The following is a 13,634-nucleotide window of genomic DNA, read 5'->3' as shown; positions in this document are numbered from 1 at the left end:
TTGCACATTAACTTCCTTAACTTGTTTCTTTTTATGTGTGCATTAAAAAGCAAATAAACTTTTAGAATGTTGAAAATGTTTAATGTGCCGGACACAATCTTCTTCTTGAACCGAACCATCTGCATTATTATTTTCAGGGCCACTCCCACATTTCCTGCATGCCTGGTACTGTGCGTCGATGGAACTACCCACCTCCACTTTGCATAGGTGCAGTAATAAACACTCACACCAGGACACTGCACTGCATAGAAACTACATAATGAATGATTAATCCTATGGGACTGAATTGTCCTGTAGGTGTGAGGCTGGCATTGAACTTTTAGACATGCACAGAAAGTGATGGCACAAGTAGAAGTGTTTTTTTCCTGAATTCTTTGGAAAACACGTTTTTTATTTTCAGTTATTATTTTACTTTTTGTGAGTTTATATTAAGATTAGTTAATTCAAGTCCTTGGTTACATGTCAGTGTGTGGAATCAATCAGCTGCGCTTTATAGAATATTCAAAGAAAATATTTTTATTGCAAGAAAATAGTCATTAAAAATGGATATTATAGTTTAGATTTAAACTTTACAATTGGGTCACTAAAGCACTAATACTAAGACATACTACATGAATATAAAGGGGGATTTGATTCTAAATCAAAATAATAAATATAAACAACTGAGTGAGAGTGCAGTTTTTAATATATGACTCAGTTGGTAAATTTAATGTTACCTGCTTTAAATCAGCAGTCAGCAACTTCTTCCGCGACACAGGGTCAGCGATCTATAAAATCAATATGCCTCCTAGGTACCAATTTTGTACCTTGAGAGCCAAGGCTTTCTAACTTCTGCAACAGTGTTAAGGGACCTTGATTACATTGATGTTTTTGTTTAGGCTGAATAACATAGTCCTTGGTGAAAACTTGTAGCAGATCTAGGAAGCCAGTTCCAGTTAAACTCAACCTTAATGTGTCAGGGCTAACTAAACTCAACCCTGCCACAACCTTTATTTTTTTAGTGAGAGACACTTGGATCTGCCAAATCAGGTCCAAATGTTAGTAAAAGTCAGCACCATACAGTAATATGGTGCTATATTATTTAAATATATACAGTTTGGTCCAAAGCTTAAAGACCACTTCCTTTTTGTCTATTTGAATTACCCCAAAGCATTTTTAAACTGAAAACCGAAATATCGGACATTACCATATCATATTTTATCACCTGTAGAGTCCATAACCCTAAATATCATAAATCATAAATTCTCATGAATAACATTTTACTGTTGAAGCAAAGAGGCTAAAGAGATGAGCTCCGTTGTACATTGCTCTGGTTGTTGGCTCTTTTAACAATGTGTTTGCTGTGCTTGTGTTGTCAGCTCGTTGCGGCGGGGTGTGGTCTGAGATGAGTGGTGTCATCCTCAGTCCAGGTTTCCCAGGCAACTACCCCGGCAACCTGGACTGCACCTGGCAAATAACCCTGCCAACTGGATATGGTAAGAATTATGGGGAGTAAGTGCATTGCTAAGAAGAACACATAACTTTAAGTGCATCTGTTGGTGTAGTCGGGAAACAGAGATGTTTTTAAGCACAAAATCTGCAGCGCATATGGTTCATTGAAAAAGTTACCACGTTTCATCGGAGGTACATTGTGTGTTGTTTAATGACACAGTTTGTAGCTGTGTGTTTTATTGCTAGTTTTCAGGTATGATCGGCTTTTCGATATGGCATGGAATGAAACACTGTACTCAAGTAATAAGAGAAAAAGATTCAAATTAGCTTCATTTTCATTGTCTCAGGCAACAAAACTGCAGTTATGTCTTCAGTGTGAGATTACAAAATAACCAAATTAAACCACACCAAATATGTTAATAAAAGATATGTGAACTTAGTGCTCTTGGTCTATATGCTGACAGTATGTCTATGTATGTATTGTATGTACACTCTGAAAGTTTTGTCAAATATAAACTTTGACATAAAAGTATTATTATTTATTTTTTATTTTACAGATCCATAAGATTCACCACCTTTGAGTCAAGAAATTAAAGATCCTGTTGGTCCTGTTATAAAAATGATCTATACTTTTTTTGTCTTACAATTTTATTACGTGTAATATATTGTCTTTATCATGTCCACTTATTCTAGGAGCACATATTCAATTCCAAAACTTCTCGTCTGAGGACAACCACGACTTCCTCGAGGTCAGGGCTGGACCACAGCATAGCTCTGCTCTTATTGGACAGTTTAGTGGTTCGCAGATCCCTCCCCCTCTACTGAGCACTACCCACCTGACAATCATCCACTTCTACAGTGACCATTCAGAGAACAGGCCTGGATTCAAACTGACCTATCAGGGTGAGTTAATGTGTTATTTTGACTAATTAAGATTTTTTATTATTAGGGCGATGTGTGTTGACACTTAATACCACAAACCCTGAGGTGATACTGCAGGCGCGTTTAGTTGAAAGCAGCGCCTCAAGGTATGCTGAGAGCACACCTGTAGTCAAACTGAGCCTATTGTTTACTGTTTCTCCATATTTGAGGCAGGGATCACAAGCTTGCTTGAAAATGATTTAGAAAGAGACAGTGGCCTGAAATGTTCCGAGAAAAAAGTAACATCCATACCTAGTGACCAAATTACAAAGCCTTCTCAATTCTCGGAAATGAATAATGGGATGAAAAAAATGTATGGCTCAGAGTTTTTGAGCTTTGATCCATTGATGACTCATGCTAAAGACAGTAAAAGAGATGGACTGTTAGTAAGCCCCTGTGAGAGACTGCCATCTTGTCCAGCAGAATTTACTTGTAGTGCTTCACTTCAAAGACTCTAGAAATGCACTGTGGGCCTATATGCCAGCTTAACTAGAACATGGCTTATAAACTTACTTACCAACATATGAGCAAACCCACATTCACATGCACATAATCATTTTCCTATTTTTCTCTCAGTCCCCAATGACTGCAGTCCTTGTCTATGCTCACTCCCACTGTTGCCACTGATGTGGAGGATGTGGACGTGTTTCCTCAGATAGAGTTGCACCCGTTGTTTTTTTGTTGTTGTTTTTTTTTTCACCCAACAGCAAAGATCTTTGGCAGGAGGATGTATTACAGATATAGATTCTACCCTCAGTGAACACAGCTGGCAGTGCTCCAACCTGGGTTAAGGTTTTCAGCCCTGCACACTTGAAGATACAAGTGTAGGTTCTGCAGACAAGGCCATTAGGGTTCATTAGCCATGTGCACATCCATAAAGCCTCAGAAGTATAAGTGCTGGATGACAAATATCAGTATGAATACAAAGTACCCCTCACACCGATGTTTCGACAAAAATGTACCTAACACAAGCGGAAGGAAGCTCTGTTTCCAGTATTTTACATTACAGCGCCTAGAATTGAACTAGAGACATTTGTGAAATGTTGTTTCCTGCAATCTGGTTCTCCTTCTTGGTTGCAGGCGTGTATCCGTTCAAACATGTTCAAGAGAACTTTGTAGAAGGAGATGGGATCTATTGATATTGCTGGGGTTACTGCTGGTATTCCTCTGTTGGCATTAGATCTTTTTTCATACCCCTCAAGTCCTTTAGCTGTAGACTGGCAAGATGGTTTGAATGCAATAGAATCTAAACTATCACTTTGCAGTCACGTTTGGGACATGTGAGGCAAGACGAACAGAGAACAGAAGAAAAAAACTATTTTGTATTTATTAATCTGAGTATAACTGTTTGCCTACCTATGTAGTTTACCAAAGAGCAGCTTGTGAATCCAATAAAGCTAAAATTAAACAAATCAAACTCGTACTTAATTTCTCCCCATTTCTCTTCAGCCTATCAACTGCAAAACTGCCAGGACCCCTTTCCATTCCCCAATGGTGACATCATCAACAGTGACTACAGCGCTGGCCAATCTGTAACGTTTCAGTGCTACCCAGGTTATGTTTTGATCGGACACACAGTACTAACGTGCCTGCACGGGACCAACCGGAAGTGGAACCACCCATTTCCACGCTGTGAGGGTAAGAACCAATTACTTTTTGATATGATAGTATTTGGCAAATTGTGTATGTGGATTGGATTAAACCCTTATTTTCCCAAACAACATCCCTCAAAGACAGATTAATAATTAGAATATAATATACACTTTGAGCAAATAGTTTTACTGTGAGTTAATTTCACATTTTACCAGTATCCAAATAATATGTGTGACGCTTGGTTAATTTATACCAAAATCACTGTTCTCACTAGTACCACCACTATCACTACTGCGATAGCCTCTACTACTACTACTACTACTACCACTCATAGGGATGATAGTAGTTATATTCTTTAATGTCTGCAGTTCAGCAGTTATTCATGTTCACTGATCCTTCCAGCTCTAGCACGTTAGAAGAAAGTGACAAATTTACAAATGGATAATTTTATAACTCTGCTCTTTACAGCTCCCTGCGGCTATAATGTCACGGCTGAAAATGGGACCATCTATTCACCTCAGTACCCCAATGAATACCCTAACTCCCAAGATTGTATCTGGCTCATCACTGTTCCCCATGGACATGGAGTTTATATCAACTTTACCTTATTGCAGACGGAGCCTGTCACTGATTACATTGCTGTCTGGTAAGTGTGGATACACTTATACTTGAATATACCAGACGCACGCACGCACTCACACACACACACACACACACACACACACAAATAAATGCAAATGCTTCTTTTCAAAGTTGCCCTTTATCCTGGAACTGATTGCATCACTGATGGCTGAGTCCGGAATGCACTTATACCCTGTCAGTTCTCTGCACACTAACAAGAAACTGGTGAAGCTGTAGCAACTTTTACTTTTATTATTTATTCATCATTGTCTGTCACTCTCACACTCTCATACAGACTCTTTCAAACAGAAATCCCTGGGGGTTTTTTGCATTTGTATTTATTATATTTTTTACTTTATACAAATAGTCTTGACTCTGCAAAGGTGTATCTATATCTGTCAATTGTTTATGACTTTATCATACAGGGGGATATGACATGGTTGATCACTGCTCCTTAGACCCCTGATACATACACACATATACTCGTGATATGCATACCCAGACTCTCCTGCAGTAATAATAGGATTCAGTGTGGAGGTAAAATTGTAATACAGGGAGTGTGAGAGTAATGCATTTACAATGGGACCACTGACCAATTCAATCTAACTCAGTACCATGGCCATACACAGACCCGGAGAGGGCTCAGGAACTCTGGCAGTAATGATGAGATTCAGTGGGGAGTGGGAAATGTAATGAAAGAAGTGGTGGAGCTGGGTTCACAAATCCAACGGGAGTTAGCTGGATCTCACAAGTTAGGGTCAGTCCAAGAGATATTGTTTGCCAACAAAGACAATATGGAACTTTGAATTTTTAGCAAGAAAAAATTTGGATCAAGTAGTATCTGGGCCATGTCATCATTTGGGTGCAGGTTTGGTTTAGAAAAGAAATGTTTAATGTTTAGGTCAGGTGTTAATGTTCGGCCTCAAGAGTCAATCTCTGTGGAGTGAGCTGCTGAATATAGGCAGTGGGAAAGTAAAGATTCACAGTCGGCGACTACTCACCTTCAATCTCGGCAGCTACCAGAGCCATGATTATAGGTATAGAGAGGCTGGTTTTGCAGTAGCAAATAGATTTCTGTGATTCATGTGTTTTGGCACATTTCATTGTGAACAGAATTATAAAATCACCCTATTGGTACCCTATCAGGTTTATAGGGTACCAAAAGATATCTTGTAATGTGAAATTTGTGCATACATACTGGACTGTTGAACTGCTCAGACACGCTATATCTCCAACACATGAATATATTTGCAAGAAGACTGGGGGCAGACTCTGAAGAGGAGATTTTTTCTCAGACCAAGTGGGAAACGTCTGCCTTCCAGGGCCTTGGACAGATTTAGTGTGGATGATCCAAAGATCTACTACACCGACAGTCAGGTAAATGGTATGGAGCTGATACCCATATTAATACTCTGCTTTTTAATAATAATCATTAAAGATAGTCTTGAGATTTTATTTACTTGTAAAGTATCATCTAATGTGCATAGAAATGCATTACTAATTTCAACTATATATGTTACTGGTGTTAATACCTTTAACTTTTCCTATGTAATAATGCAGATGAAGCCCATTCCTCTTGAAATCCATACAACAACATCTGAACATAATCTTTGCCAAATTTCATGGTGATAAAGTGAATCAGGGCAAAGTTACAGGCTTTAGTAGGGACATGGTCAGACGGACTCTGTTCCATGTGAGGTTTCTTACTGCAAAACTCATTTAATTCCCCCGCATGTCTCTGTGTGTATTACATCTAAATAAACTGTTTTAATGAAGACGGGTGAGCATCTGTCTCTCCATAGACGATCTCTGTAGTGCAACGTGTCGTCAGACCTTCGAACAGACTAAACGTAAAGTTGTGTGTCTCAGCAGCGCATTGGTCAAGCTGGGTGATTGACACTTCTATAGAACCGTCAGAGCCAGTAGAATCGATGGACGGCATAAAACCCCCGCCCAAGAACACCATTCGCTATCTGTGAGAGGGCGAACCCACTGTGATGGCTTTTTCCCCCAACGCCATTTGATGTGTAACTTCCGCCTGTGTAGTGGAAGTAAGATGGACCAGGCGGATTAATATCTTGAAATGACAAGCATGCTTTGTGCTAAGCTAAAGGAATCGGATTTGTGGATCAAAACACAACTTTTCCTGCAAGTACTTCGACGGTAAGACGTAATTTATGTATGTCGCTGTGTTGATACGAACATCGGTCAGCGGATGATGATGATAAGCTGCATGTTTGTCTGAGAGTTAGAGGAAGGAGAGCGCTGGAATCTGCAGAGGCTGGGAGTTAGCATGATATGTAGCTTGAGCTGTTAGCATGTTGGTAGCAGCAGCTATCAAGTCTGACATCGGTAATATTTCATCATGTAAAGTTGTTGTGTTTATGCGACATGCTAACTCAGTGGCTTGGTGTTTTAATTGAGTTTCTTCTAGGTGAAGAGGGTTGACATCATGACAGTGGCGTGTAGTCGAGCGTCTCCCCGCTCTGTGCAGATGCCGCATGGCTTCATAGCTTCATGTTTAGCATGTAGCATATGTGATTCAAGATATCACTTTCATGTCACTTTTTGAGAGGAACATTTGTTTTGCTCTTCTTCGGCTGCTTATTCGTTGACAGTATGATATTGAGGTGTAGCCGAGTTTCTAACCGTTCTTTGAATATGCTGTATCTATAGTGATTTGGTTCAATTATGTCGCACCAAGGCCCGATTAGGTTCCTATGGAGCAGGTCACGGTCACTATTTAGATATTTTTTACTACAGACGGCATGTCCACTGCATTGGGTCCAACATACAGAATTGCCTTCCGGTTGTTGTCGGTCGATCAAAGGTTGTTGCATCAGTCACTCGAGTCACCTTTCTATTTGCTTCTACAGGTCTTATATTCTATCTCACATCCTTGTGGTGTGAGGCAGTGTTTCCCCCCCATACATCTTTTGGTCCTTTTTACTTGCCCAGACAGAGACAGTAGATTTACATATATAATAACTGAAGCAGTGTGAGATGAAAATTGTGTTATTCACTGAATGTATGGCCCAGATTCTATTTGGATTATGACCACAGGCCTTGTGAAACGTTTTTCGTGATGGAGTTTGTATTGGGAATACCTTAATTATGTGCACCAGCAGTGAATTGTAATAAAAACATAATACCTGACATTATCTAATGTAACTCATATTAGCATGATATTGGAGCCACTGCTCTTGTCATGAATTGGGCATTAGACTGTTTGGATTACTGAATTCACTTGGACAGAGAGTGGGAGGAGATGCATTATTCCCCGTGTGAGCTGCTGGGTTAATACGGAATTGATTGGGAGTATAATTACTATTTACTGAAATATGAAACTTTTAATGGTTAATTTGAAGAGTTTGACCACAAAATGAGTCATACTAGATCTGAAGAAGTTGAACAAGGCAAGTCTATCACTGATAAAATTCAACTTCTGGTTTTATGCTGTAGGCCTACGATTTTTCATATGTTTTCTTAACATATATATATATTAAAAAAAAATGTTTGAAATGAACATTAAACATATAGAGTAATGTGTCAATAGAGCATTGCCTTAGTTTGGAGCATTTCATTTCTTAAATGTGATCAGTTGCAGCTGACTCTTAAAACCACCAGTCACATTCGAACAATGAGGTAGTTTTCACGATGTTACGAGCCGAGACATTTCCTCTTCTGATCGTTTATTCCACTCCAAGTGGTTATGTTGATTTCCTTCATCACCAGCCCATCCTCTCTTCTGGTCTCTCATTAACCAAAGCAGTGATGGATTTATTTTTCCTCCTGCTTTATTCTGTTTCTCAGTGACGTGTGTTTACTGGTCCTTGCCCAGTACCACTGGGGTTTATTTGACAGTAGCTGCATCCAGATGTCAGTGTCTGAAGACCATACTGTCTCTGTGGTCTACCACCAGTTGTTTTCTGCCTGTTGCCTAACTTCACCGAACCATTTCTAATAGTGGCCGATGGATCTGAACCCAGAGCAGCAGACGTTTTTAATACTAAGTTTGAAAATATTTTTGACAGTGTTGACATTATTTTGTGTACTGTTGGCGCTTTAGATGATATTGAATCTGTCTTTGTTCTGGATTCGAGAAAAATAAAATAAATCCAGTAGTGGTGGACATGTTATAGCGCAATTCATGGTTTATTTCATTCAGCAAAAAAACTTTAATAAAAACTCAGAATATTTCAGCTTGGATGATGCCTTTCAGGACAAGAGATTATGCTTAAGATACATCACAATATTTTAATAAACAAAGTCAACAAATGAATATTTATCTGAACCAAATATATAAAGCTTCTTAGTTTTGTCTTGGCAGGTCAGATCCTCGTGGTGTTAATTCTGTTTGTTTGTGTTGCTCTCATGCTGATTCTCTGCCTGCATGGTACACAGTGGAGGAACGCAAACGGTCGCCCGAATGACCAAAATTATCGTTGTGAACAATGTGATTTGCAATAGCATAATTAAATGAAAACGCTGTTTCATAGATCATCACACAATGTATGTTGTCATTTTGTATAGCCCTTGTCCAAATACATGTTTTGATAGATAACATTATACATGTTTTTTGGGGCTGTGCAAAAAATATAGTCATGTGGGTTTGTAATTCATGACTCAGTTTTGATTTAAATGATCTGAATAGCACATTTTGATTCTCCTAAGAGCTCCAACACCTTCAGAAGACCTTGAATTATTGAGGAGGCAAGAGATCCCAGGCACTCTTCATGAATTAAAAATTTAAAACCCTTGTTTAATCCAATGGCATGTTCATTAAAAAGCTAAAACTGGGCATTTAGGAACTTTTGAAAATGTAACCTTTCAACAACATTCAATATTTAATGAGTGAAGTTAATCCTTTAATCCATGGGCTTTGTTCAATGAACTTTTGAAATAGGTAAAAAATAAATAAATATTTTTGCTACCCGTTCAATGAACAGACATGTGGGCTTACCAGATATCCGTTTTAATTCTTTTAAATTGTATTCATTTATTAATTTATTTTTGACAAAGGCTGCGCATGTTTCTCTTCCCCTCTTCAATTAAATCCAGTCAGTAAAAGTAAATCACAAATATACTGATCTCAGCCTCTGACTTTCCTGTAGAACTGTGATAGAAACATATTTATTTAGTCTTACTTTGACGTTACAATCAAAACTTAACATAGCCTATTTAGTTTTTCATCACTGTTATGGATTTCCATATGTATAATCATTTTCATTACTGCACATTTCGCTGCACGTCTTAAAATTGGCATATGACAAATAAATCTTTGAATCTTTTTGTTGAAAGGGCTGCGCTTGACATGTAAAGACTTTGATTTGCAGAGTGCAAGTACTATAAATTGGATTTACAGTTCATTGTATACCTTACGCTTAGTTACCTCATATCTTCCTGCCCGCTATTATGTTTCTTGGTTTATCCATCTCCATCTGTTTGCTGCAGTGGTTTATATTTTTCCTACTTCCAGTTTAAGCATCACTGGTTCTATTTGTGTCTGTCTTTCTTTACTCAGGGACGGTCCAGAGACATCTAGTCCACAGCTTGGAGTCTTCAGTGGCAACACAGCACTGGAGTCGGCTTACAGTAGCAGCCCAAAGGTCCTGATTCGCTTTCACTCTGACTTTTCAACTGGAGGGTTCTTCATTCTCAACTTCCATGGTACACACACACACACACACACACACACATGAATGATGCTCTTGTTGTTTGTTTATGTTTTTACGGAAATGACAGAGAAACATTTCTCTGAGGCTGAATTCATTTATAGAAATATTGTTACAGTTTGACACTGTTATTGTCTTGTGAATTCAATCGAGTATTATTTATATCATCCCATCAACCTGATTGCAACTATGCAACTACATCGACTGTGCATTTTTTTCCAATTGAAATCTAAATGGTGTCATACTGCATTGCACCTCCCTCCAGCTTACCGTCTGAAGAAATGCCCTTCTCCCCCTGTTGTGGAGAATGCAGAGTTGATCTATGAAGATGAAGACTTCCAGATAGGTAATAACCCTTATTAATATTCATAACTTTATATTTAACAAAAAAGTTGTTGACTTTAGAGAGAGTATTTCCAAAAGACAGAACAATTTACAAGCCAAATTCACTGAAACAGACAGAGCCAAGCCTGTATCCCTTCAGTGTGTGCATGTGCAGTGTGTAGATAGTGAACGGAGATGCAGAGGGTTTGCAGGTAAGTCCCTTTGCAGAGTGTACAGCATGCTGGGCATCACAGGGGCCAGTAGTCAAAGAGCCATCAAATTGTCCACAGAGGCAGCAGAAGTTGCTTAAAGATGGCACTGGGCTCAGGAGAGGAGAGCTGAGGGGGGCGTAGCGCTGCCTGGACACAAGCCAGGGCTTGATCAACCAGCTGGGTTACTTGGGTGAGGTCGTCTGATGTTGGAAGACCAGAAAGAACCGACGACCCACAGGAAAAATCACTGATGTGTCCAGATCCATCAGTAAATTATGTTTGTTAAAAGTATAAACAGGAGCAATAAGGTGGCTCTTTTAATGGGAAAAATGCAAGTCCCCTAACATTTCTAAAATATTCCTAATGGTATTTAAAATAGTAATAATAATAATACATTGTATATAGTAAGCACTTTTTAGTGCTAAAAGCAATCTCAAAGTGCCACAGAGTAAAAACAAGAGTAATATTTGGCTTCTGCAATGATGTGTGCAATCATTATTACCCATTGTTTGTGGTGAGTTAATTGCACCATTGTATAAACTAAGTACCTAAACACAGTGTTGTTTTTTATTGTATTGTGTGAATTGACACTGTTTGTAAATACTTTCTAGCCTCCTTCTACTTAACATATTGTGTTGAAATGCAACACCAGGTATGTTTTCTCAAACTTTTGAATAATATCCAGTTTAAGAAAAATAATCACTTGTCATGTTTTCAATTTCCCCTCAGCTCTGTATTATGTGATTTGTCCAAAGCATCTTACATTAAGGTTTGGTGACCTTTTAAGAGCTGTAATTTCTTTTTATAAGCAGATATTTCATAAAACCACAGAAAAATCAATTTACCCTGCCAGTGGTACCTTGTCAGAGTCTAGTGGCTTCTGGCAAAGTATAAAAAAAATTCTGCACAAAAACGTACATTTTGAAATGTCATCTTTTTATGAATTGAGAAAACCTAGTTGATTTGTTGATTTTATGTTTGCTTTTGACCTTTTAAAAATTAATTACTTCTGTATTAGTTTAATTCCAGGGTCAAGAGAGACTTCATCAGACCTTCATTTTGAGCATATTGTCATTTGATACATTGTTCCGAAAAGGACACAGATAAATATCTAGTCGATGATATCACCACTCCATTTTAGCTATTTACTGTGTGAGGATTATGTCAAATAAACTTAGTTTATCATTTCCCCAGGTATTATGCATTGTACAATCACCAAGACTGAACTGTGCAGAAATGCTTGTTGAATGTATGATGATGATAATGATGACTACTTCAGAGAGGTTTCATTATTTTCCTTGCATTAGGTGATATTGTAAAGTATCGCTGTTCACCTGGATACACACTGACTGGAAAATCAGAGCTGATGTGCAAACTCAACTCCCATTTGCTCTTTGAAGCCCCGCCACCTACATGTCAAGGTAGGGCAACACTCAGTTCAACTCCCAAAAAATATATGTCAGACATTCAGAACCTATATTCCAGTGTCTAGGTGTTTTGAAATCAAAGTGCTCTGAATTTGTAGGATATAAATAAATATACTCTCACACATAAAGTCCTCAGGATTATAATTTAGGAATCCTAGATCTATAGTATATGTTAGAGCATCAGGATTAACATGTTCCACAGGATAGTTTCTGTGAAAACCTTTTAATCATTGAGCTGAATTTACTGTGACTCGAAATGAGTAGAAAATGATGTATTTGTCATCACTGCAGATTAAATATTATCATGAGAATGCTGTGGTATGTTTACACTGGCTGAGTAGGACTCATCATGATAGTAAGCTGATATTGACATGTCCTCTCCTAAAACATGAGACATCAGTTCTAATTTAATGACAATTAAATGCTAATACTAATATCTATTCTACTTCTACTATTATTACTACCCACTAGTTTTAACATAATATTTGAAGAACCAGAAGAAAGAGAAATCAGAGGAACTTCTAATCAGAAGAGACATATTGATCCACTAAGTACAGCCTTACAAAGTTTTGATTGTTGTGTAATTATTCCTCTTTTCACCATCACATTATACCCAGCCATATTTAATCAGCTCAGCGTCATTCTCAGTCATTGTCCTGTGTCGTTTGGGGAAATCTAGGAAATCAATAACTGAAAAACAATTAGACTCGTAGTCTCTTGTTTTATGACAGTTTATAAGGTGAAGAGGCATAATATTATTTTACCATGTTGATATTGATAAAGTATTTTACTGTCAGTCTTAGAGTATGTGTTGATTTACACTCAGGAGACCCCAAGAAGAAAGCACACATTTTTGCAGCAGTTAGCCGCACTCTGGGAAGTGCTGGTAGTACTGATTTGAATTTCTCTTCTCAGAAAATTATTTTCTTCTGCTACAGCTGAGTGTGAGAAAGATACTGAGCCTTTACTACCATTTCGAGTGAACAGTGTCATTTCCATTAAAATGTAGGAGAAAAGAAGGGTCAAATTTACCCGTTTAAAATTTTCATTTTTAAAAGAATTATAAAAGTTCAGGTTTGTTCAATCTGAAACTCCATGGCCTAGGCTTATTTTCTGTGAAGAACATATAAATATGATTTTATTTTTCAGTACACATGCTACAATGCCCTCACACCTTTATACACTGTTTGGGTCAATTTGACCCACATGCACACTGACACAGTGTGCATGCCACACTATCTATAGTGTGGCATCACTATAGATATTGGATGAGATTGAGTGGAATGGTATAGAACTACATAATGCAGTGAAAGAGGAGGATGTTAGAACATGAAGATAATGTATACAGTATATATATTAATTGCAGACATTAATCACATATGTTATCTATATTGTTGGGCATTGAGATAAATAAAATATATGTTAAGGAT

General features: G+C 38.0%; 1 protein-coding gene across 2 annotated transcripts in view; it reads left to right on the top strand.

Annotated features, from left to right (window-relative positions):
• Window positions 1–13,634, top strand: part of LOC118302754 (CUB and sushi domain-containing protein 1-like) — a 269,330-nt gene that overhangs the window by 212,292 nt on the left and 43,404 nt on the right. For both annotated transcript variants that reach the window (XM_047331593.1, XM_047331592.1), the window contains exons 41-48: window positions 138–207; window positions 1,359–1,475; window positions 2,125–2,334; window positions 3,802–3,990; window positions 4,414–4,591; window positions 10,091–10,236; window positions 10,507–10,587; window positions 12,085–12,198. In XM_047331593.1, the coding sequence (XP_047187549.1) occupies window positions 138–207; window positions 1,359–1,475; window positions 2,125–2,334; window positions 3,802–3,990; window positions 4,414–4,591; window positions 10,091–10,236; window positions 10,507–10,587; window positions 12,085–12,198 (1,105 nt within the window). The remainder of the gene's footprint in view (window positions 1–137; window positions 208–1,358; window positions 1,476–2,124; window positions 2,335–3,801; window positions 3,991–4,413; window positions 4,592–10,090; window positions 10,237–10,506; window positions 10,588–12,084; window positions 12,199–13,634) is intronic.

Source organism: Scophthalmus maximus, chromosome 4 (genome assembly GCF_022379125.1).
Source record: "Scophthalmus maximus strain ysfricsl-2021 chromosome 4, ASM2237912v1, whole genome shotgun sequence".
Classification (NCBI taxonomy): Eukaryota; Metazoa; Chordata; class Actinopteri; order Pleuronectiformes; family Scophthalmidae; genus Scophthalmus; species Scophthalmus maximus.
This window is presented reverse-complemented; position numbering and strand designations above follow the sequence as displayed.